We start from the raw sequence: 26,612 nt of genomic DNA, 5'->3' as shown, positions 1-26,612 counted from the left end.
CAGTTTGGAGAAGAGGGCTGGAACTTGGGACTGCAAAAGTTGAGGTCTGGGTCTGGATTTGGGGCCTGAAAAGGAAGACAGGTGTAATAAGGAGACTGGGCCTAGAACTGAGGGCTGGAAGAGCAGGTATGAGAAGGGGGTTAGGGTTGGGGGCTATAAAAAGGGAATGTGTGAGAGAAGGGAGCTGGGGATGAAAAAAGAGGGAGATGGGAGAAGGGGGCTACAAAAGGGGGCATGTGAGAGAAAGGGGCTGAAGATAGGAGCTGGAAGAATAAGTGAAGATGCAGAATCAAAGGTTGATGGGGAAAGGGAGAATGAAGAGGGAGATGAAGGACAGAGAAAGGGGACATATTTTTAAGTTGGTGCAAAACAGTGGAAATAGGGAAGGTAAAAGGGGAAATGGGAGACTGAATATGGGGGTAAGGCATAAGAAGAATAGCCATACTGGATCAGACTAATCTATTCTAGAACCCGTTAATGTAATGGGCTTAAATGCTAGCTACCATATGTTGCTAGGGCAGGGGGAAAAATTAAGACATTAGCAAATTAGGCACAAACCTAGGGTCCAAAGTTTTGGGAAGCCCTTCCAGATGTGCTCAACACTTGAGAGGTTAGAATTGACAACTGTCTGGCTTTATTTCTGGATTGTTACATTAATGTAGGGAAGCAAGAAGGATGGTTTAACATGTTTGATTTAATAAGTCATATGCTTCTCTCAATGACTAACATGTCTTGGCATTTTCCATACTTTAAGTTTCAGGTTTATTTAGTGCTTGGTATAACGCCTTTCAAACATGCCTAGGCGGTGTACAATATAATAGGTATAAAGAAAACAAAACAGGAGGGACTGAAATAAGAAATGAAAAACAAGAGCGAGAGTGAACAATAATTGATAGGAAAGAGGGAATAAAGAAAGGGAAGGGGGGGCTATCTATACAGGTCCATCACTAAGGATGTCTCTGGAGGAACAAGAAGAAAAGGGGATGGAGTGAAAGTTAATTATTGTATATGCATTGTTAAATAAAAAGATTTTCAGTTTAGCCTTAAATCTGTTCAAACATTATGGAACAAGACCTACTTTTACTAGAACAATGGTCCAGTACTTGCCAACTAAACTTTAATGCCAAAAAATGTAAGGTGATGCATCTTGGCAGCGGGAATCCTTGCACTACATACACCCTAAATGGAGAAAACTTAACAAAAACTGAAGTAGAAAGGGACTTGGGAGTAATCATCCGTGAAGAAATGAAGGCTGCAAATCAGGTGGAGAAAGCCTCAACAAAGGCTAGACAAATGCTTGGCTGCATCAGAAGAAGCTTTATAAGCCGAAAACCCGAAGTTATAATGCCATTATACAGATCCATGGTGAGACCGCACCTGGAGTACTGTGTCCAGTTTTGGAGGCCACATTACCAAAAGGATGTGAAGAGAATTGAGTCAGTTCAGAGAATGGCCACAAGGATGGTCTCAGGACTTAAAGATCTTTCATATGAAGATCGTCTGAGCAGTCTGCGCTTATACTCGCTCGAGGAGCGCAGAGAAAGGGGGGGACATGATAGAAACTTTCAAGTACATAACGGGCCGCATCGAGGAGGAGGACGAAATCTTCACTCTTATGGGTCCCACAGTGACAAGAGGACATCCGCTAAAACTTAGGGGAGGAAGATTTCATGGGGACACCAGGAAATACTTCTTTACCGAGAGGGTGATTGATAGATGGAATGTCTTCCACGTCAGGAAGTCGAGGCTAGTAGCACGCTCAACTTCAAGAGACGATGGGACAAACATGTGGGGTCGCTACAGAGGTATGATAGAGGATAGTTTCTCGAGGGTGGAAGGGATCATGATTGGTCAGACTTGTTGGGCCGTCGGCCCTTTTCTGCTGTCATATTCTATGTTTCTTGCTGTCGGGCACTTTTTTTTGAGGATTATTGGACCCCTTAGCTGGACTCCTGCTTTCCAAGATAATAGCATCATTTTTGTTTTTGCTACGTTTAGGGCTGGCATATTTTCATCTAGCTAGTTTTTAATGAGTTCAAGTTTTTGGTTTATTAACTGTGTTGCGATCAAGTTATCGGCGGAGTCCAGTGGGTGTATAAGCTGAATATCATCCGCTTAGGCTTAGATTGTAAAGCCAATGGTTTGACATAACGTCAAAAGCGGAGAAATAAAGTTGTTAAAAAGTAGATGGATCCTTGAGGGATTCCATGTTCGCTGGTGAATGCTGTGGATGATACCCTAGTGGTTCGTTCAGAAAAATAAGATTTAAACCAATCGAGCACCTGACCTGAGATACCGATTGAGGACAGTTTTTGGAGTAGAAGAGCATGGTCAATTGTGTCAAATGGCGAAGAAAGATCTATAGATATCAGAATGACAGGTTTGTGGTCACTGCATCTCAAAACAGATAGCAGAATTAGAAAAGGTACAGAAAAGGGCAATGAAAATAATAAAAGGGATGGGATGACTTCCCTATAAGAAAAGGCTAAAGCAGCTAGGACTCTTCAGAGAAGAGATGGCTCAGGGGAGATATGACAGAAGTCTATTAACTACTGAGTGGAGTGGAACAAGTAGAGGTGAATCACTTGTTTATTCTTTACAAAAATACTAGGAATAGGGGGCATGTGATAAAATTACTAAGTAGTAGATTTAAAATAAACAGGAGAAAATAGTTCTTCACTCTGTATGTAATTAGACTCTGGAATTCGTCGCCGGAGAATGTAGTGAAAGTGGGCGCTTAGCAGGATTTTTAAAAAGTTTATTAAGATAGCATAGGGAAATCTACTGCTTATTCCTAGGATAAGCACTAGAGAATGACACCGGGACAAATTTGTCCCCGTCCCCTCAGGAGCTCAATTTCCCCATCCTGTCCCCAAGAGTCTATCCCTGCCTCATTCCTGTAAACTCTGCTTTAACTGCACAAGCCTCGAACACATGATTTTAAAGTGTTTGAGGCTTGTGCAGATGAGGACAGAGCTTGCAGGAATGGGGCAGGGGCAAGAAAAGAACTCGTGAGGGTGGGACAGGAAAATGAGTTCCCACGGCAACGGGGAAAAATTGTCCCCACATCATTCTCTAATGTAAGTATTATTGAATTTATTTTGTTTTGTTGTTGTAAAGAATGCAATATATCTTTTGACTTTTAAAGATAATGTTTAAACAAAACCGTGAAAGTGGCTTTTAGCGCTGGCTGGTGCTTTGAAAACTCTGCGCTGCTCCCGACACTCATAGAGTTCCTATGAGCCTATGGAGCAGAGCATACAGTGTGCCGGCCTGCACTAAAAGCCACTTCTGCGGTTTTGTAAAAGGGGGGTTAATTGGCAAAATACCCTTAATAGCCTTAAGCTGTATGTACAGTTTCTCTTTATTGTATTTACAGTTTCTCTTTATTGTAAACCACTTCTCTTTATTGTAAACCGCCTAGAAGTCGCAAGATTGTTGGCGGTATATAAGAATAAAGTTATTATTATTATTATTAAGAAGTGGGAAAATATATTTAATTGAGCGATATAGGTTCCTATCTGATTCTATAAGAGATAGGCACTTATCGCATGGCGGCACCTAATGCCTAAATGGACATATCTATGGGTGGAGCATGACTTAGGTGCTACTAAGGGCTCCTTTTATCAAGGTGCGGTAGGCGGTTAACGCGCGGAATACCGCGCGTTCAACCGCCTGCCACGCTACTTGCTAACACCTCCATTGACAAGCGCATTAGTTTTTAGGCTTGCCGCAGGGGTTAGTGCGTGATGAAATGTCCGACGCGCTAACCCAGTAGCGTGCCTTGATAAAAGGAGCCCTAAGAGCAAAGTCCCCAAAAACGTAGGCCCTTAAACCTCTGGCCTACATTTCAGGAATTTGCATACTTTGAGGGCATTTTTTGATCTTCCAGCATTTAAAATACTGGTTCAATCTTTGGTCCTAATTCAGCTGGATTACTGCAACATAATTTACCTTTCAGGTATTAAAAAAAATCTTTCCAGACTAAGAATTATCCAAAACGCTACAGTCAGACTCATTTTTGGCCTAAAGAAATTTGACCATATTACTCCTTTCTACCGGGATTTGCATTGGTTGCTAGTAAAAGCACATATCATCTTTAAATTGGGCTGTATTTACTATAGAATATCCCTAGGTCAAGTTCCGCAATATCTGGTTAACTCTTTCTATATTTTGACACAAAGGTTCTCTCGTAAAACACATGCTTTTTCCACATTTCCACCCGTTTCGGGTTGTAAATTCTAAAAATATCATGAGCGTATTCTTTATCAAGCTGCCACTTGGGATAAGAATGTCAAACAGTTACTGTTGTCCTCTGCTTCTTATTTAGAAACAATTAAAAACTTATTTGTTTTCCAAATTCTTCTGTAACTAACCGCTAACTTTCAGGTTCTTTTCATTCAATTGTAGTTTATTATTTAATCTTTTGTTAACTGCATAGAACTTAATGGTTATGCAGTCTATAAATTGTTTTTATGTTATGTTATGTACATAAGTTTTTACATATGCGCCACTAGCAGCGATTCTGTAAACGGTGCCTAAGTATGACTGACATGAAGCCAGCGCCATTTTTTCTAGGGGCCGGCCAATTTCGGTGCCGTTTATAGAATCAGCCCCTAATTGCATATACAGTACTTCCCCGAAATTCACGGGGGTTCCTTTTTAGGAACCCCTACGAATTTTGAAAAACCGCAAATGCGGTTTTTCATCTGTCAAAAGGCAGGGGAGGCAGGAGAGGGCAGCTGGAGCACCAGTGGGTGAAGAAAATCACTCGCGGTCTGCTCCGACCGCCTCTTCCTATAGTAAAGTCGGGCTACACCAATCAGGAGCTGCTTTGACACGCAGCTCCTGATTGGTATAGCCCAACTTACACTACAGGAAGAGGCAGTCGGAGCAGACTGTGAATGAGCAAGTCTGCGATTCATGAACCGCGAATGAGCGGGGAACACTGTATATATATATATATATATATATATATTGTGTGCTCAAGTTTAAATCTTCTCTACATGGAGGATATACATCATCTAGGAAAGTGTACAAATAATGATATCATGCTTCTTAAACTTAGGTTTTTAAGTATATGGTCTCATACTAGTTATTACCTACCTTGATGAGCTGCAATATCTAAAGGTGGACTAAAAGTCCTTATTTTGGAAGCTTCATGTTTCCCAGGAAGAGAATGAATGAACGGTGACTGCTTCTCTTGATCACCTTTCAAAGATGCAGTTGGACCAAGGACATACGGGGAGAACTGGTGCTGCTTTGCCTCAATGTTATACTCTGGTGAGCTAAACTACACAGGAAATATTGTACAGAAAAGGATCAACATTTTAATAAGGTCTCAATACAACTATTGAAAGCTATCCAAAAGAGCACATGTTGACCTAATAAAAAAGTATGACTTGCAACTTCTTTGTTAACCTTTGCTTTTGTGAGGCTAATAGGTGCCTAAATTCAGGACCTCCGTTTTTTTTAAACTATTTACCTATTTTCAGCTGAAATTAGAAACCTAAGGGGCAAACACTCAAAAGTCTTCAGGAGTTAACTGGATAAACATTACATTCTGAATTTCTTTGCTTTTCAACTGGCTAATAGGAGCAGATATGAATGTTCATGTATTATATAAACAATGGGGCCAATACAGAAAGCTATCACAGCCCCTGCAGTGCACCCTTAATGAGAGCTTACTTGCTCATTAATGGCTGCTGATTGTTAAAATGGTTTCTGTACTGAGATGGTAGACAGTAGCATATAGCATATTATTAACTAGCATGCTAAAGAGCCTATTAGCTACCCCACAGCAATGTAGGGCTTTAAACAAATGTTTACCACAGGAGTTCAACACCAGAAACCTACTGCCAGGACTGAGGCTGGCGTACAGATCCCAGTCAGCTTCCAAAATAGTCAAAAGATAGATGCCTTGCATCTAGACTGCACACTCGTGTTTTGGATTTTTTTAAAAGCAAGATCTAAGATTGATATACATACACAGTTTCACTAGGCTTTATTTTGTGTTTGCCGGCCTGCTAAATCGTTAGCATTGAAGAAACAGTGGTTTGATCTTTACCATTCAAGAACCTGAGACTCCTGATGGCAGGCCTTAGGTTCCGAAACACTAACATGTCAAGTCTTTCAATTGATGGATTAAAGTATTCAGTACTATTGGTCGCCTTTACTACTTCTTGTTTGTGCTTTTATCCTGAAAAGGTGGTTTCTTCTGTGTTTATTGGTTGACCAGGGCAGGATTAATCAATAGGCCAAGTAGGCACGTGCCTAGGGCTCGAAATGGTCAGGGGGAGCCCGATGAAGGAGGCCATCAACATTGACAAGCAAGCAACGCGGGTAAGAAAGGCAACAGGAACTGTAATTGTGCAAGCGGTGCTGCTTGCCCAAAGCTTCCCTCTGACGCAGCTTCCTCTTTCTGCCTGTGCGCATAGTGGGGCGGGGTGAGGCAGGGGGCCCACTGTACTTGTGTGCCCAGGGGCCCTTGACAAATTAATCCTGCCCTGTGTGTGACAGTTAACAGTGTGTCAGAATTTTGCAATCACTGTGAATGCTCAAAGGGCCTGATTCTGTAAGCAGCACCTAATTCGGTAGGCACCTATGAAAACGGCACCTACCATATGTCATTCAAAGTTAGACATCATTTGTAGAATTGTGTCTAGCGCATCTAAATCAAGTTAGGCACCGGTACATTAAGCCAGGCTTATAATCTGTTCAGGAAAGACAGGGTAGGAAGAACATGAGGGGGATTGGCGTTATATGTTTTTTTCAAGTACCTTTCTTATTTCTAATCTTAATGTATATTTTCTGTAAACCGCTTAGAACCTAACGGATGTAGCGGTATATAAGAAATTAATTACATTACATTACATATGTTAAAGATCATATTAAAGCCACACAATTACAGGATCTGCAGGGTAAGGAAGAGCAACTGTGGGTCAGTCTGGAAAGGGAATTTACATTGGTGTGATATACAGGCCTCCTTAGCAGACAGAAGTGGACAGAGATTTAAGTAAAGACATTCAAAATATAGCTGTAAAGGGGGAAGAACTACTAATAGGTGACTTTAATATGCCAGATGTTGATTGAAATATCCCTATTGCGGGGTCTCCTAGAAGTAAGGAGATCCTGGATTCCTTGCATGGAGAACTGTTTCAGCGGTTGGTGGTGGACCCCACGTGGCATGCGGTCATACTGGACCTAGTGCTTACAAACGGGGAAAGTGTTTCTGATGTTATAGTGGTGAGCATGGTGTGATTTAATATTAAGACAGGTTTAGAGAGGGCTCATTTGAAAGCGAAGGTTCTAGACTTAAAAAAACAAACCAAAAACTTTGTTCAAATGGGCGGATTACGTCAAGAAATTGTTATCTGGATGGGAACATCTGGAAGAAGTAGGAAAGCAGTGGGCAAAACTGAAAGGAGCTATTATTAAGGGCACAAACCATTTTGTAAAGAAAGTAAGCAAAAGTAAGAAGGCCACTTTGGTTCTCAAAAGTAGTAGCTGAGAAAGTAAGGAAAAAGAGATTAGCTTTCATAAACTACAAAAGATCACAGAAAGAGGAAGACAGGGAAATATAACTGAAAAAAATAAGGGCCCCCTTTTATCAAGCTGCACGAGAGGTTTTTAGTGTGAGCCAGCATGGTAAATGCTCTGATGCTAACAAACCAAAACTGCAGATGTGTACAATGATGTAGGCGAATTTTATTGTGACAAACAAACTATATATAAAACCTTTTTACCAAACAGGGGACCCAACACGGTCCGTGTTTCGGACAACCTTCATCAGGGGTCCATGGTAAGTAAAGGTAAAAACATATGTCACAACAAGTATTGAAAAGGATAATATAAAACCAAACAGATGATGTGTCACGCCGAGAGTCTCTGCAAGCAGTAAAAATCGCTATTCTGTGTTCATGGCTGGAGATCTGGGAGCGGGACCACAGAAGACAAATGCGGATAGGGATGGTGGAGTGGTAGACCCCTGATTGATTTTCAGAGGTTGTGTTCATGAGGAGCTAGCTAAAATAAAGGTAAACAATTGTGTGGATAACATGAGGAAGGACTTAATGAAGCTTGAATAATTGTCTGAAATTTTGCAGCTAAAATTTAATGCTAAGGAATGCAAGGTCATGCATTTGGGCTGCAAAAACCCAAGGGAATGGTACAGTTTAGGGGGTGAAGAACTTTTGTGCATGAAAGGAGCGGTACTTGGGTGTGGTGGTATGTGGCGATTTTAAGGTAGCTAAACAGATTGAAAAGGTCATAGCAAAAGCTAGAAGGATTCTTGGGTGCATAGGGAGAGGTATGGCCAGTAGCCTTGTATAATACTCTGGTGAGACCTCATTTAGAATATTTGTGTACAATTCTGGAGACTGCACCTTCAAACATATATAAACAGGATGAAGTCGGTCCAGAGGAAGGCTACTGAAATGGTCGGTGATGTTTGTTATAAGGCATATGGGGACAGACTTAAAGTTCTCAATAAGTATACTTTGGAAGAAAGGCAGGAGAGGGGAGATATGATAGAGATGTTTAAATACCTATGTGACATAAATGCACATGAGGTGAGTCTCTTTCAACTGAACGGAAGCTCCGGAATTAGAGGGCATAGGATAGAGGTGATAAATTCAGTAATAATCTAAAGAAATACTTTTTTACAGAAAGATTGGAAGATGCGTGGAATAGTCTCCTGGTAGAGGTGATGGAGGCACAGACTGTCTGAATTCAAGAAAGCATGAGACAGACATATTGGATCTCTTATGGAGAGGAGGAGTTAGTGGATGTTGCAGATGGGTAGACTAGATAGGCCATTTGGCCTTGGTTTGCCATCATGTTTCTATGGGTTTTCTTGGCCTAAAATACTGGCGCCTAACTCAAATCATGCCCAAACTCCATTCCTAACCATGCCTGCTTTTCAGGTAGTCACCTCAGTGTAGATGCCTACCCGTGAGGTGGTGAGTGCCTACTGGGTAATTAATTTTTTTGAAATTGTTTTTAACTTGGTTTTTAATGGCGCTTTCAATTATCAGTGCCAATGAACCAATTAAAATAAAATTAAGTTAAGCCCCTACATCGGTAGTCAGGGCCAATATGTCTACCCATAGCTTTAATGCAGGTCTTCAGTTGCTTTGGGAAGTTCTTAACAGCCTTGTTGATGTATATTGTTGCATCACATGCATGCTTTTAGCTATATTGAGGGAGGACATTTTTCAAACAACCAGTTTGCTTGCATAAATTTCTATTTACCTATGTATATATATTTTAAATGTACCCTATTTTATTCAATATCAATGAAATTAAATGATATAAAAATGTAGTCATTCACTGCCACTTACCGAGTCAATTGTTTTATTCAATGGTAGGTGGACAATAGGAGCTGGCGTTCCAACAGGCAGCCCATCAACATCAGGCTTTAAAAATCCAGGCTGATGGGATGAACTGAGAACTAAGCTGATATATGAGCTTAAGTTTTTCTCACAGATTTTTGGGAGGAGTTTATTTTCCAGAGCTAAAAAGGCCCAATAACATATTAAGGTTAGTGTATATGAATCTAAATGATGGTTATAACAAACAAAAAAAGATTACCTATATAATGTCTATACTAAAAACATGGACAAATGAAAAGAACAATACTTGAACAGCTGGAAAATTAATGTGCTCCTTTTTTTTTTTTTTTTTTTTTTACATAAGTACAGAAATAAAGCTCTAGAGATATACTTATCTCTTTTGCACCACCAAATATATTAAGACCATGTAAAATAAAATGGAGTTGCTACTTAAATATGTATATCGGGAGGAGGGAGGAGGATATCTCAACTTTAACTCTTTAACAAAGTTATTGTGGTTTTAGGTCTTTGTTCTTGTTACCCAAGAAAATCTTCAGAGAAAAAACACTATCTGTGATATCAGTTATTAGAGAGTTTAAAGACCCCTCCATCTCTAATAGTATAACTGGCCCTCCGTATCCCTGGATTCAACCAACCGCGGACTCTGTCTCTCAGGACCCCTGCACCCGATATAACTTTGCATCCTGTCTTCGAGACTGTATCAACAGCAGCAGCTATACTCAAAGGCTGCAGCCTGCACTGGACTTTTCTCTTCAACCTGGCCTGCACAGGAAGCTGTGTTAGAAGAGGTGGGCTGGGTCAGAGGGAAAGGCATGGTGCAGGCCACAGCTTTTGAATAGAGCTGCTGCTATTTCTGCAGGGCCGAAGATTGGATGCAAAGTTACACCGTGTTCACGGGACCTGAGAAAGCAAGCAAGCTGTGAGCTGCCAGATCATGTGAGGGTAGGGGGTGGAGGGAGGTGGAAGGTGGGAAGGAGGGAATTAAGAGAACTTGAGCATCCTTGGATTTTGGTATCTGTGGGGAATCCTGGAGCCAACCCCCATGGATAAGAAGGGATGACTGTACTGAAGAGTCCAAAATAATAATGCTTACCATGCATTAAAGAGATTATCATAACACGCTGGGGATATCTCAGAATGCCACTCAAAACAAAGCATGTCAGAGTAGCAGCACTCCTCACCGACTTCACCCAAAGCGTGGGATTATCTTTTTTATCTGGTAGTCTTATGTTTATAAATCTTTCTTGCAAACTAAATTCAATAAACTTCTCTATGATTCCTATTATCATTTATTCACTTCTTCCTTCCAATGTAATTCATATTTATAAGAATTTTACAGCACTTAGCTTTGAGTGTCATGGTCAGATATTAAATGTACCGCCTTCCATCAACGCGTTTCAAATCTTCTTCAGGATGGGGCAAGTACTGACACAGATAGGTTTCACCATTACATTCATTGTGCGGTCATTCTGGTAATTAAATATTTAATTACCAGAATGACCGCACAATGTTCTCTGTTTCAGTGGATAACACTCTTCTCCTCCCTGACTAATCAGCTTGCAATCTCGGCGTAATCTTTGACTCCTCTCTTCCTTTTTCTGCTCAAATCCATAAACCACCAAAACCTGTTACTTCCTCCTCTATAATATTACCAAAATCCAACCTCTCCTCTTTGAACACACTACCAAAACCCTTATCCATGCTCTCATCACCTCACACTTAGACTCCTTCAACCGTATTTCTCTCAAGCCTCCAGCGCATCCGTCTCTCACCTCTTCAATCCGTTCCAAATGCTGCTGCACGACTAATATTCTATGAAAGCTGCTATTCCCACATTACCCTCTCCTCAAATCACTTCATTGGCTCCCCATCCATTTCTGAATGCAATTCAAATTCCTCTTACTGACTTACAAGTGCATTCACTCTGTAGCCCCCCCCCCGATATCTCTTTTCACTAATCTCTCCCTATACTCCCCCCCCCCCCCTCGTGAACTCTGTTTATCAGGTACATCCCTCTTATCTGCACTCTTCTCCTCCATCTCCTCCTCCTCCACTGTCAACTCCAGACTCCATCCCTTCTTTCTTGCTGTATGCCTGGAACAGGCTGCCTGAATCAATACGTCATCTCCGTCTCTAGTAGTATTCAAATCCAAGCTAAAATCTCACTTTTTAAAATATTGCTTTCAAATCTTAACTCCTACTCAATGCTGTCAGATACCTATACCCGATGTATAATTTCCTCTACCAGAATCTCCCCAACCTGAGATGTCCTGTCTGTCCAAATTAGATTGTAAGCTCTTCTGAGCAAGGACCATCTATTGTTTGTTAAATGTACAGTGCTGCATACATCTTTTAGTGCTATACAAATGATAAATAGGAGGAGGAAGGAGGAAACAATGGGTTTTGCTGTGGGTGGGTGGTAGGAATGAAAGAGGGACCATAATTGGGGGAGTAGGGAGGGAGTTTGGGGTACTTTGTTTTGCAAGAAAACAGTTATTCGGGTGCCGGCACCTGCATAGTTGAGTAGCCTGATTTAGGTCAGCTTTCGATTTGCCTAAATCAAGCCACTCAGCTATGTGGGTGGTGGCAATGAATACTGCCGGCATCTACATAACCTGGGGTTCTTTGCAAGTGCCACCCCCAGCTTCGCCGCCGATCCGTCCTCTTTTTATTTGGGCAGTCTGAGGGGATATTCAGCGCCACTCTCCACTTAGGTGGTGGCAAGCGCTTTAAGCAAGCGGGAGAACTTCTTGCCCACTTAAATCACTCTGAATAGCAGGCCCGATATGTTTACAGCAACATTTGTCACACAGAAAGTTTTAATAGACAGATGGTGTATGACATGTATGTCTAAGCAGAATGGAATGGAATATCCCTTGCAGTTGATTTCAATTAACTCCAGTATTCAAGTTCATTAAGAATTCTAATCATGACATCAAAAATGAGATCCAAGTTTGAATATTATCTGTAGCAGAGATTTAAAGGTCATACAAATCAACTTGCCTGGTAGGGTGAAGAAGTCATCAATTTGGTAGACATGCTCGCTATCTGGATCAGACGCAATGAGAGACATTTCATTGCGAAATTCCGGAAAGCTGGGGTCACTCATGTTAACCACTCCAATTACAAACATCTCGATGTTTGCAGCATGCGCCTCTCTCACCACCAATTCCAAATTCAGCTTGTCGCGAACATCAGCTTGCCCGTCTGTTATAACAATGGCCACTTTCCTCACTTCAGGCCGAGCAGCCTCGAACACTTCATTGGCCTTATTTAGAGCTGTAGCAGTGAAGGTGCCTTCACCTAGATATTGCATTTGCTCAACAGCATGTTTGACATCTTCTTTACTGGAGTATTGCTGCAAAGTGGCGGACAGTTCCACTTGATGGCTAAAGTTTATAATTCCGACACGGGTGGTAACCTGGTTGACGGTTACTCTGTCAATGAGTGCTTTCACAAAGGTTTTGATTCTTTGAAAGTTTTCTGGCCCAACACTTTCTGAGCTATCAATCACAAAGACCAGTTCTACTGGTGCTTCTTTACATTCGACTCCACATCCTAAAACAGAATTGAAGAAGAAAAAAACCTTTAGAAGGTAATTCTATAAAAGTGTTTCTATTATTAGGCACCAAGAATGTACCTATTTGGCGTCTATTCAATAAAGGAAAAGTAGACGCTTTTATTCATAGTATACTAATGTAACAGATCAAATACTCAGGAATAATTTTGGTACAGAAACTTATGTCTATTACACTCACACGGTTCATAGACAACCCCACGAAAGACAAAGGTGCGCGCCGACAACTGAGCGCAAGACGGAGGCGCGCGCTGAAGAAAATTACAGTTTTTAGGGGCTCCGACGGGGGTTTTGTTGGGGAGCCCCCCCCAGTTTACTTAATAGAGATCGCGCCGGCATTGGGGGGGGGTTTGGGGGGTTGTAACCCTCCACATTTTACTGTAAACTTAACTTTTTCCCTAAAAACAGGGAAAAAGTGAAGTTTTCAGTAAAATGTGGGGGGTTACAACCCCCCACACCCTTCACAACGCCCCCACAACGCGGCGCAATCTCTATTAAGTAAAGTGGCCCCCATGCCCCCCCCCGTCGGAGCCGTAAAAACAGTACTTTTGTGCGGCGCGCGCCTCCGTGCTACGCTCAATTATCTGGGTGCGCCTTTGTCCCGGCGCGCTTTTGACCTGACACCCACTCACACACATAGATTATACTATTTAATAATTTAAGCATGTAAAGGTGCATCTCACAAATGCTCTATCTTGACTCTATTCGTGTCAACACCCACCTACAAAGTACATACATGAATTCATGCCTTTGTATTGTCAAAGTTAGAGTATGGTAATTTAGTATATGCAGGCATTGGGTCAGGATAGTTGAAGTGTTTACAAACAGTGTAGAATACTACAATTAGATTATTAGGCTGGGCATTTAGTCATGATCATGTGACACCTTTGTGTTTAAAATTCCATTGGTTACCAATGGAATTTAGGATCAAATTTAAGATCCTAATGTTAGCACATAGAGCATTATTTCAGCTACAGCCTTCATATCTTTCAAATTTGGTACTATTTTACGCCCCACGGCGTTTATTACAATCTTTGAATATCAATAGGGTAGTTGTCCCTCACATTTAGAAGGCACATCTTGCGTCAACTAGAGATGGTGCATTCTTTTATTTAGTTCTGCGGTTATGGAATAATCTGCCCATAGACTTGAGAAAAGAATCATATATAAACTTTAAAAGCACATTTTTTCCAATTGGCCTTCTCAACTTAGAACAGAGTTTGGGACTGTGATCTGTGTTTATGTAATGATTAATTCGTCATTTAAGTAATGATTAATTCTGTAATGGATAATTTTTAGCTATAGGTATTAATTATGGTTCATTGAGATTTGATTACTTTATTGTTTTACTATTAGAATTATTATTGTTGAAATGTTTGCTATGATATTTTATGAAAAAAAATATCACTTTTGCTCTTAATCTTTCCTTTTCTATTTTTAATGGAGTTCTTTTCTTGATGAATATGAACTATGTATTGTAAACCGCTTGGATCCTGTTAGGCTGTTATGTGGTATATAAAGTTCTTTTTTTTTTTTTTTTTTTAATAATCTTTATTCATTTTTAATACTTTCATTAAGTGAATACAAGTAAAAGAATACATTTTACACTTTATACATCACCTAAAGTCTTTACAATATATAATGAGATCAACATATTTCCCCCGTAAAAATTATTATATATAAAGTTATTGATAAAGTAAATTCATACGCTTCCAAATATGCAAATATTTAATTTTTTTTTTTGTATATAAAGTTCTTAATAAACATACATGCCATTGATGATCTGTGCATAGCTACAGAATAGCGGCTAAGTCAGAAAGTGGCGCATGCATGTGTGAACACATTAGAAATGCAGCCGGACTTCAATTTTTGGATGGGCCTGACCCGCACATTTCTACTCTTTCCACCCTCCCCTAGCCCCATCTTGCCCCCCTGAAACATTAAAAATAAATACTTTGGCTGGTGGGGATCACCGGGCCTCACCGGTTGAAGAATCTTTTCTGGACGAGTACTGGGCAGACTCATCCTTTCAGCAGGCAGCAGTGTTTTCACCTGCCAACACCAGCACTCCTCCCCCCCCCCCCCCCCACCAAGCACATCATTCAACTGGCATCCTTAATGCACAGGGGTTACAAATAAACTGAGTATTTCCAGGAGGGAGGGGGAGTGTTGGCATTGGCAGCTGGAAATGCGCTGCTGCCTGCAGGAGAATGAATCTGCTTGGGACTCCAGAAAGGACTCTTCAGTTGGCGGGGCCGATTGATCCCTGCCAGCTACATTATCAATGTTTTGTCACTACTGGATGGGCCTGAAGAGAAACTTGAAGGGCCCCTGCTCACCTTTGGCTATACCACTGGAACATATACACATATATATGATGGAATTCTAGTCATATATGTACATACATACTGCCTAATTTTAAGCATCTCCTTATAGAATTACCCCCTTATTGTCAGATAAACACTTATTTTGCCTCTAGGAAAGGAAAAGAAATTAGAAAACACCAAGGGGCATCCATTTCATCAAAATATTTGATTGGTAAGTATGCCCTGTACCACTGGTCTTTTGTTTCACTCATCTCTCAGTCATCTGGATTGCCTTCTTTTGGAAGGGTGACCTCCAGAACTGGACAGTACAAGACATTATCACATGATCTTTACCCCCCTACAAAATCTTTGGCTCTCATACTCAAAGCACATATCTAAATAATGGCAGCTGTTATCCATTATCCATGGATTTTCAGTGGCACTATTTCCCTAGTTCTATATTCTGTATAGTGCTCAAAATTGCATGTGCAAATCCAGTCGTTTAATTGGATGACGAGCTAATTGGTGCTGATAATTAGGTGCTAACAACTAATTATTGGCACCAATTAGAATTACATGCGCATTCGTATAGTCGCTATTCTATAAAGATGTGGGCATAAATATTCTGCACAGATCCAAAAGGGGGGTATGACCTTTGAGAGAGTCAAGGGCTAGTCAGGGCATTTCTAGGTTTTGCAGGGGATGCATCTAATTTAGGCATGGGGATTTAGTTGCTGATAAGTGAGATTCTATAAACAGTGCCCGACTTAGAACACCATTTATAGAATAACACTCCATGCACATTTTTTTGGCATCTAAATCTGGGTGCCATGTACAGAATTGAGTCCTATATGGATAGTGCCATTGAAAATCCTTCCAGTGCCTCAGCATGATTTGGATAGTTGCCGGGGTGATATGTGGATGAAATGGCAATTTATCTGGAGAGTAATGATATTCACAGGGCCGCCATCAGGGCAGTACTACCAGTTCTGCATTCAGGGGCCCGGAGCTGACAGGAGGCCCGGGCTCCCCCAGGGTCCTAGGCAGTGTTCTAAGGCAGGGGCGCCAGTAGCTCGCCAAGGCAAAGTGAGTCGATCACCCGGGACTCACTTTGTATTGGCGATCTAATCTATCGGGCCGATCAGTCTTCCTCTCCCCGACGTCAATTCTGCAGTCGGAGAGGAAGTTCGGGCCAGCCAATCGCTGCCTGGCTGGGTGGAACTTCCTCTCCGACAGCAGAATTGACGTCGGGAAGAGGAAGACTGATCGGCCCGAAGCAGGGAGAGCATGCGTCGGCGTCGGCTTTGAGGCCTGTTATCCATTGGTGGGTCCTGTTCCCCGATGGCAGCGGCAGTGGCAGTGGCTTGGGGAACGGCAGGGAGAAAGAAAGAAAGGGGGCAGGCAGGGAAACAGAAGGAAAGAAGAGAAACAGAAAAAAAGAAAGGGGGCATGAAGAGAGGAAGAAAAAGTTGGGGGAGGGAATGAGGTGTGGAGGAGAGGAAGCATACAGGCTGAAAGAAGGGAAGAAAGATTGTATGCAGTCAGAAGAAGAAAGTGCAACCAGAGACTCATGAAATCACCAGACAAGGTAGGAAAAATGATTTTATTTTAAATTTAGCAAAGTGGAGGCAGTATTACCACAGTTTTCAAAGGAATTTGCCCAAATAACTTAATAGTTAACTGGGTAAATTCCCAGAAATGAAAACTTCCCTTCACTTACTATGCACAGTTCAGAATTTATATCTGCTGTCTATATTTTACAATATGGTCCCCTTTTACTAAACCGCAATAGTGGTTTTTAGTGCAGGGAGCCTATGAGCGTCAAGAGCAGTGCTGGGCATTCAGCGCAGCTCCCTGCGCTAAAAACTGCTATTGTGGTTTAATAAAAAGGATAGAGGGTATATTTGTCTATTTTTGTATGGTTGTTACTGAGGTGACAATGCATAGAGTCATCTGCCTTGACCTCTTTGAAAAAAACCCAGAATAGGAATGATAATTAACATTTTCTCAGCGTATAGTGTGCTTTGTGTTTTTTAATTTTATTGTTGTTAGATCATTTTGACTTGGTCATTTTAAAGTAGCTCACAAGCTCAAAAAGTTTGGGCACCTCTGAGCTAGAGCGTTGAATCTGTGTATTTCTATTTTATCCCCCCTTTTACAAAACTGTGGAGCGTTTTTTAGCGCCAGCTATGGTGGTAGCAGCTCTGATGCTCAGAATTCTATGAGCGTCAGGGCTGTTACCACTGTGGCTAAAATCCACACTGGGGCTTCGGAGACTCCTGCCGGCTCAGTTTATCAGGGGGGAAAATACCCCTGATGTGATCAGCTCAGATGGCTGCGGCATAGGACCCGCACGACATGCACCCCCATAATCAGCAGAAGGGATGCCCACTCCCTCCTGCTGCCAGCTCCCACCCTGAACCTCTGACACACACACACCAATCGAGATTGGCAGGAGGGATTCCCACGCCTTCCTGCTGCAGGTCCCTTCAATCTCCCAACACCCCCCCCCCCCGACCCCAACACCTCCCCCAAACTACAACACCCCACCCTGACACCCCCCAAACCTCAACATCCCATATCGACACCCCTACACACATACCCTCCCATACCATTCTGAAATAAGGCTGGCTGGAAGGATACCAACTCCCTCTGGTTGGCCGGCCTGCCTCTTCAAAATGGTGGGCCTTCTCCTTCCCGATGCATCCTGGAGAGTACTCAAGTTTGATGACCAGCAGTGGGACTGATGAAGAGTGTCCAGGACCATGGGAACCCAAGAGGGCAGAGTTCGAGGTCGTAGGCTGATGGAGACTGGTGAGTGACTAGCGGAATGACTGGTAATGGTCCTGGAAGCTGCCCATAAACCTAGAAGTCCAGGGAGGGGTCAGAGAAGACCTGCTAGCTACCAGAGAAGTGTCTGGAGGGGCCTGGTTGTGTGAGTGTATGTAAGTGAAGTGTGTTTTTTAAAAAAAAAAAACAACCTGGTGTTGTTTTAGCAATGCCAGATGCTGAAGGAGAAGAAAGAAGATCAGAAGTGCCTGGGGGTGATAGAGTGGTGGGTGATGACCACTTAGCAGTTCACACTCCCACAAGAGCCTGAGGAAATGGAATGGATATGCACATGTAGTTTTCTATATAAAACCCCAGGGATATTTGGGTTTTAGTTGAGTTAGATGCTCCGACGCTTATAGGAAGCCTATGAGCGTCGGAGCATTTACCTTGCCAATCTGCAATAGAAACCTCTTCCACTGCTTTGTAAAAGCTAATGATAGTTCTTTACCTGTGGAACTCACATTGCCTATACGTTTGCTGGTCAACATTTTCTTTTAGCGATGGCTCTTTTTTATGAATCATATTCTGTATGATTCATGTTTTATGATTAAGATCATATCCATCACTGTTTATGTGTTTCATAATACTGCATCCTTTACACGGTCATGTATCTTTCACATATAACACTTGTTTTGCAGAATAAAAGAATTCATGTTCACGTTTTCCACTTTTCTCTCACTCTTTTTCCCTTGCTTTCTTGCTTGCTTGTTTTATCGATGTAATATTGTAAACCACATTCTGGTGAATATTGATTATTTATTCATATCTTGTACATATTCTATTAAATATTTATTATTTATTCATATCTTGTATATATTAAGTTTTTACTACATGCTCATTCTTACTATACTTACTTACTTTCTATATTTTATTTCTTCTTTATTATTTTTACTGCCATATAGATATTGTTCTCCATTATTATTATTTTGCAATTGTTTTAGACATCTGATGAAGGCTCACACTGAGACAAAGACTGCTCCTTGATTGATATTCTACAATAAAGAGCTTTTGCTGCCATTATCCCACTCGTCTGCCTGGTGTTTCCCACTGTTGTTTGTCTTCAATGGCGCTGAAGTCCACAGATAATTTCAGTAAGATCAAAACAACTATTCTCTCTTATCTAGTTCCAGCCTAAGATAATTTCCTTTGGTACTTAATCTGGCCCTATAATTTTTAATTTAATTTAATTCTTATATATCGCTAATAACCGTGAGGTTTCTAAGCGGTTTACAAAAATGAATGCATTAAAAGATACAATAAATAAAAATAAATAAGATAGGTACTTGGAAATTCCCTAACTGTCCCAAAGGCTCACAATCTAACTAAAGTACCTGAAGAGACAATTTATGAAAAATAAAGATAAAATATAAAGACAGAGATAGAGATAGAAATGAATATTCCACCAAGTAATGAATAAATAAATTTAAAGATAGAATTAAAAATGAATAAGTAAAATAAATAAAAAATAGAGATAAAAAATAAGTATCAACAGAAAAATAAAAAAAATATATTTAAAGTGTTCTCCCCTGCTGGATCGGGGGAGGGGTGTAACTGATCAGGTGCCCTGCTGGAGAGGGGTTCCCGATACTGCTGCTGGTCTCGGTGAGCCATTAGCCCCACTTCTTTCAAAGTGTTCTCCCCTGCTGGATCGGGGGAGGGGTGTAACTGTGATCAGGTGCCCTGCTGGATCGAGGGAGGGGCTCCCGATACTGCTGCTGGTCTCGGTGAGCCATTAGCCCCACTTCTTTCAAAGTGTTCTCCCCTGCTGGATCGGGGGAGGGGTGTAACTGATCAGGTGCCCTGCTGGATCGAGGGAGGGGCTCCCGATACTGCTGCTGGTCTCGGTGAGCCATTAGCCCCACTTCTTTCAAAGTGTTCTCCCCTGCTGGATCGGGGGAGGGGTGTAACTGTGATCAGGTGCCCTGCTGGAGAGGGGTTCCCGATACTGCTGCTGGTCTCGGTGAGCCATTAGCCCCACTTCTTTCAAAGTGTTCTCCCCTGCTGGATCGGGGGAGGGGTGTAACTGTGATCAGGTGCCCTGCTGGATCGAGGGAGGGGCTCCCGATACTGCTGCTGGTCTCGGTGAGCCATTAGCCCCACTTCTTTCAAAGTGTTCTCCCCTGCTGGATCGGGGGAGGGGTGTAACTGTGATCAGGTGCCCTGCTGGATCGAGGGAGGGGCTCCCGATACTGCTGCTGGTCTCGGTGAGCCATTAGCCCCACTTCTTTCAAAGTGTTCTCCCCTGCTGGATCGGGGGAGGGGTGTAACTGTGATCAGGTGCCCTGCTGGATCGAGGGAGGGGCTCCCGATACTGCTGCTGGTCTCGGTGAGCCATTAGCCCCACTTCTTTCAAAGTGTTCTCCCCTGCTGGATCGGGGGAGGGGTGTAACTGATCAGGTGCCCTGCTGGATCGAGGGAGGGGCTCCCGATACTGCTGCTGGTCTCGGTGAGCCATTAGCCCCACTTCTTTCAAAGTGTTCTCCCCTGCTGGATCGGGGGAGGGGTGTAACTGTGATCAGGTGCCCTGCTGGATCGAGGGAGGGGCTCCCGATACTGCTGCTGGTCTCGGTGAGCCATTAGCCCCACTTCTTTCAAAGTGTTCTCCCCTGCTGGATCGGGGGAGGGGTGTAACTGATCAGGTGCCCTGCTGGAGAGGGGCTCCCGATACTGCTGCTGGTCTCGGTGAGCCATTAGCCCCACTTCTTTCAAAGTGTTCTCCCCTGCTGGATCGGGGGAGGGGTGTAACTGATCAGGTGCCCTGCTGGAGAGGGGCTCCCGATACTGCTGCTGGTCTCGGTGAGCCATTAGCCCCACTTCTTTCAAAGTGTTCTCCCCCGCTGGATCGGGGGAGGGGTGTAACTGTGATCAGGTGCCCTGCTGGATCGAGGGAGGGGCTCCCGATACTGCTGCTGGTCTCGGTGAGCCATTAGCCCCACTTCTTTCAAAGTGTTCTCCCATGCTGGATCGGGGGAGGGGTGTAACTGTGATCAGGTGCCCTGCTGGATCGAGGGAGGGGCTCCCGATACTGCTGCTGGTCTCGGTGAGCCATTAGCCCCACTTCTTTCAAAGTGTTCTCCCCTGCTGGATCGGGGGAGGGGTGTAACTGATCAGGTGCCCTGCTGGATCGAGGGAGGGGCTCCCGATACTGCTGCTGGTCTCGGTGAGCCATTAGCCCCACTTCTTTCAAAGTGTTCTCCCCTGCTGGATCGGGGGAGGGGTGTAACTGTGATCAGGTGCCCTGCTGGATCGAGGGAGGGGCTCCCGATACTGCTGCTGGTCTCGGTGAGCCATTAGCCCCACTTCTTTCAAAGTGTTCTCCCCTGCTGGATCGGGGGAGGGGTGTAACTGATCAGGTGCCCTGCTGGAGAGGGGCTCCCGATACTGCTGCTGGTCTCGGTGAGCCATTAGCCCCACTTCTTTCAAAGTGTTCTCCCCTGCTGGATCGGGGGAGGGGTGTAACTGATCAGGTGCCCTGCTGGAGAGGGGCTCCCGATACTGCTGCTGGTCTCGGTGAGCCATTAGCCCCACTTCTTTCAAAGTGTTCTCCCCTGCTGGATCGGGGGAGGGGTGTAACTGTGATCAGGTGCCCTGCTGGATCAAGGGAGGGGCTCCCGATACTGCTGCTGGTCTCGGTGAGCCATTAGCCCCACTTCTTTCAAAGTGTTCTCCCCTGCTGGATCGGGGGAGGGGTGTAACTGTGATCAGGTGCCCTGCTGGATCGAGGGAGGGGCTCCCGATACTGCTGCTGGTCTCGGTGAGCCATTAGCCCCACTTCTTTCAACGTGTTCTCCCATGCTGGATCGGGGGAGGGGTGTAACTGTGATCAGGTGCCCTGCTGGATCGAGGGAGGGGCTCCCGATACTGCTGCTGGTCTCGGTGAGCCATTAGCCCCAATTCTTTCAAAGTGTTCTCCCCTGCTGGATCGGGGGAGGGATGTAACTGTGATCAGGTGCCCTGCTGGATCGAGGGAGGGGCTCCCGATACTGCTGCTGGTCTCGGTGAGCCATTAGCCCCACTTCTTTCAAAGTGTTCTCCCCTGCTGGAGCGGGGGAGGGGTGTAACTGTGATCAGGTGCCCTGCTGGAGAGGGGTTCCCGATACTGCTGCTGGTCTCGGTGAGCCATTAGCCCCACTTCTTTCAAAGTGTTCTCCCCTGCTGGATCGGGGGAGGGGTGTAACTGTGATCAGGTGCCCTGCTGGATCGAGGGAGGGGCTCCCGATACTGCTGCTGGTCTCGGTGAGCCATTAGCCCCACTTCTTTCAAAGTGTTCTCCCCTGCTGGATCGGGGGAGGGGTGTAACTGTGATCAGGTGCCCTGCTGGAGAGGGGTTCCCGATACTGCTGCTGGTCTCGGTGAGCCATTAGCCCCACTTCTTTCAAAGTGTTCTCCCCTGCTGGATCGGGGGAGGGGTGTAACTGTGATCAGGTGCCCTGCTGGATCGAGGGAGGGGCTCCCGATACTGCTGCTGGTCTCGGTGAGCCATTAGCCCCACTTCTTTCAAAGTGTTCTCCCCTGCTGGATCGGGGGAGGGGTGTAACTGTGATCAGGTGCCCTGCTGGATCGAGGGAGGGGCTCCCGATACTGCTGCTGGTCTCGGTGAGCCATTAGCCCCACTTCTTTCAAAGTGTTCTCCCCTGCTGGATCGGGGGAGGGGTGTAACTGTGATCAGGTGCCCTGCTGGATCGAGGGAGGGGCTCCCGATACTGCTGCTGGTCTCGGTGAGCCATTAGCCCCACTTCTTTCAAAGTGTTCTCCCCTGCTGGATCGGGGGAGGGGTGTAACTGTGATCAGGTGCCCTGCTGGATCGAGGGAGGGGCTCCCGATACTGCTGCTGGTCTCGGTGAGCCATTAGCCCCACTTCTTTCAAAGTGTTCTCCCCTGCTGGATCGGGGGAGGGGTGTAACTGTGATCAGGTGCCCTGCTGGATCGAGGGAGGGGCTCCCGATACTGCTGCTGGTCTCGGTGAGCCATTAGCCCCACTTCTTTCAAAGTGTTCTCCCCTGCTGGATCGGGGGAGGGGTGTAACTGTGATCAGGTGCCCTGCTGGAGAGGGGTTCCCGATACTGCTGCTGGTCTCGGTGAGCCATTAGCCCCACTTCTTTCAAAGTGTTCTCCCCTGCTGGATCGGGGGAGGGGTGTAACTGTGATCAGGTGCCCTGCTGGATCGAGGGAGGGGCTCCCGATACTGCTGCTGGTCTCGGTGAGCCATTAGCCCCACTTCTTTCAAAGTGTTCTCCCCTGCTGGATCGGGGGAGGGGTGTAACTGTGATCAGGTGCCCTGCTGGAGAGGGGCTCCCGATACTGCTGCTGGTCTCGGTGAGCCTGATGAGACTGATATGAGAACAGACAATGATTACATGGGACTAACTGTTCTGGTAACTCAATAAATGATGGCAGATAACAAGGCTGCAAGAGTCTCACCAACCACCCTGTGCATATGGTCATTCATGACTAAACACAGGCTGGCAATTTGCCATCCTGCCATCCACATATAGGTTCCATATGAAAAAAGGCTGCTGGCTTCACTAGCCATTAAAAAAGGTAAATTTGCTATTGAGTTTATACAAAGGTGCTTTGATCAGTGAGTGTTCATCTAATGAAGGGACAAGTTAATAACAGAGATCATGACATCTATAAAAACGATTCTCCATCTGCTTATTGCCAGTGCTGTAATGTATAGAGTGATGACACTGAGAATTACATTGTTCATTTATTTGCTGCACACCACCTTGGGTGAAACTGTTTTGTTTTTTTTTTAAATGGCTAATAAACCATAATAAATAAATAAGGCCTCCTTTTATCAAACTGTGGTAGAGAGCGCTGGCCAGCGAGGTAAATGTTCCAACGCTTATAGGAATTGAATGAGCATCAGAGCATATAGCTCACCAGCCTGCGCTAAAACACTCTACCATGGCTTGATAAAAGGGGACCAAAATAATGTACTTTAAACCTTTTTTGTTTTTACACCAGTCTTTCACCTGAGGACCCACCACTAGACTTCTCAATTTATTTTTGAGCCTTACCACATATCTCAATGATAAGCCTGATCACATCTTCTTTCTGAAAATAAGATAAGAATTAGTTACTGCACAGTTGTTTATATTCACTGTAAACGTATTCAATTTTGGAGTAATTTTAAACTTGGAAATTAACTAACGAAATGTTATAGCCCAATATGCTTGTATGAGTATGTAGGCTGACAAAACAGAGCATACTGTACTCCTGAAGAAATAGTTTAAGCAGAGATAGGGTGGAGTTGTGATATAAGTATATATATTACACAGTACACATGTCCATGCATATAACTTTTGAGCAGGTATAAATTTGTGCTACAAACAAAGGAACAAAAGACCAGTGATCCATGTAGCCCAGTATCCTGTTTACAAAATGGCTAATCCAGGTCACAAGTTCCTGGCAGAAACTCAAATAGTAGCAACTCTACTGAAGCTGGCTCTGGGTGCCTATTTTTTGACAGCACATATATGCTTGCATTGCCTGTATAACATCCACAAAGACAGTATCATATATATCTTAAATCATTTTTAGAACATTTTTTAGGTCTTCAGAAGTGCCAGTATTAGCCAAGTGTTTTCAATGGCTAGAATACTTTTTGGGCACTAGCCTCCTCATTAGACACACTTATATTTTCTTTAAAGTGCTTTTAAAGTGCTTTAAGTGCTCCGTGTTAAACCAAAAAGTTTTAATAACAATATAAAAACTTGATGATATATATGATACTGACTTTTTGGATGTTATATGAATGAACTAGTGTCTAAAATCTGGCTGCAGGACAGTACTGCATTGCCTGTATAACATAGTTTATATTCCATCATTCCCTAGTAAAATTGGATCAAAGTGGATAACAAGTGAAAAAGCCTGAGCAAAACTCTAGGAAAATACGGTAATGAATAAGAATTTACACATCAGTCAAAACTCCCATCATCTACTGAGAGAAAATTGTTTGGTTAAGAGAAAATTTTGAAACAAATTTTCAGTTTCTTTTAAAATCTCTTATAATCAAGTTCTAATCTGAGCGCCTTGGGATAGAATTCCAAATTAGTATCAACTGATAAAGGCCAAAGCAGAAAATAATATTTTTGATTTCTTTCGCTGCAAAATGGCACAGAGTTAGGCACTGTTTATACGAGGGGGTGCTGAAAGGTTCTCAGCCCATCTAACCAACTTCCTCAATTCTGAGCATAGCTGAAAAGAGTGTTATCTTATTTCGTGAAGTGCCAATTTGCAGAAACAAAATTCTATGCTTTGACATTGTTTCAGATCATTGAACCATATCCACGTCATTCTCTTTTGGCTGGGCTGAGAACTTTTCAGCATACCCTCGTAGAAGGAACTTTAGGTGCAGCCATTTATACCAACTGAAATGTGGTGTAATTCCTCATGCCTAAATTAGGTGCACATCCCCCTTATTCTATAACTATGCATGTAAAATTGCAGAAATACCCCTGATCCGCCCATGACCCTCCCTTTGCTATGCCCCCTTTTTAGACCCAAATGTAACATTAAGGTTCAATGTTCAACATTATTTAATATACCACAAAAAAAAATCAAAGTGGTTTACAGACGTAAACAAAATAGAAAGAATATATAAAGAAAAGCAATGGTAGCACATATCAGGGAACTAAGTTACAAAGTTATGCTGTAAGCAGGTGAAAGGGGGTAAAAGATTGTTTAAACCTGACCAAAACAGAAGGAGAGGAGGAGGTAGAAAGAAAATGAACAGACAATACTGTATACTACCTCCCCCCCCTTCACAAGTCCCCCACCCCCAAGGAATTGAACAACCAGATGTGAAACAAGAACTCCAAATCAAATTAAGAAGTACTAAAAGCTTTCTTAAAAAGGTACGTTTCAAGGCAACCTCGAAGTTCAAAAGAAACAGTTCAGTATAAAAATTCAATGGTGTCAGACTCAGATTCCATTGGGTAGGAACACCTGCAGAAAAACAGGTTGGTCTAGTATGGTGAAAGTAAATCTGAAGATGGGAAGGAATGGTGAGTACATGTTGATTCAAAGAGTACAGAGAACAGGATGGTACATACGGAACGAGCAATCTGAGCAAGAACGGTGGTATTACATAACGAAGAATTTGATGCATTAATACTAAAATCTTAAAAAGAATGCATGGATGAATGGGACTCCAATGTTCAGTCTGCAAAAGAGGAGAGACCCTTTCATATTCTTTAGCTTAACTGCAGTGTTTTGAATTAACAGTGAATGACATAACTAATAAAGTAGGAGACTATAGAAAGTGAATGACATTAACCAGCATGAGAAATTACCAAGGCATGCACTAACAGGTGGAGCAATTGTAAATCACAAAATGAAAAAGCAGTTCTGCCTTAGAGTGAAAAATGACTTTTGCACAACAGAAGAGATATGTTGGGAGAAAGAGAGATGGTTATTGACTACCACCCCAAGTATTTCTTAGATATTTAATGTAACTTGGAATGTAAACGGCTGAGGTCTGTAATATGGTGTAGGTGGTATAACAAATGATATTAAGCATAACATATTTTAACAAAA

General features: G+C 43.2%; 1 protein-coding gene across 1 annotated transcript in view; it reads right to left on the bottom strand.

The window, feature by feature from the left end:
* The window catches only part of COL28A1 (collagen type XXVIII alpha 1 chain), a 312,775-nt gene that overhangs the window by 7,055 nt on the left and 279,108 nt on the right, over window positions 1–26,612 (bottom strand). Inside the window, exons 31-34 of the mRNA XM_033931029.1 lie at window positions 24,092–24,128; window positions 12,357–12,911; window positions 9,342–9,514; window positions 5,107–5,293 (exon numbers count right to left, since the gene is read on the bottom strand). Coding sequence (XP_033786920.1) covers window positions 5,107–5,293; window positions 9,342–9,514; window positions 12,357–12,911; window positions 24,092–24,128 — 952 coding nt within the window. The remainder of the gene's footprint in view (window positions 1–5,106; window positions 5,294–9,341; window positions 9,515–12,356; window positions 12,912–24,091; window positions 24,129–26,612) is intronic.

Source organism: Geotrypetes seraphini, chromosome 2, assembly GCF_902459505.1.
Source record: "Geotrypetes seraphini chromosome 2, aGeoSer1.1, whole genome shotgun sequence".
Taxonomy (NCBI): Eukaryota; Metazoa; Chordata; class Amphibia; order Gymnophiona; family Dermophiidae; genus Geotrypetes; species Geotrypetes seraphini.
This window is presented reverse-complemented; position numbering and strand designations above follow the sequence as displayed.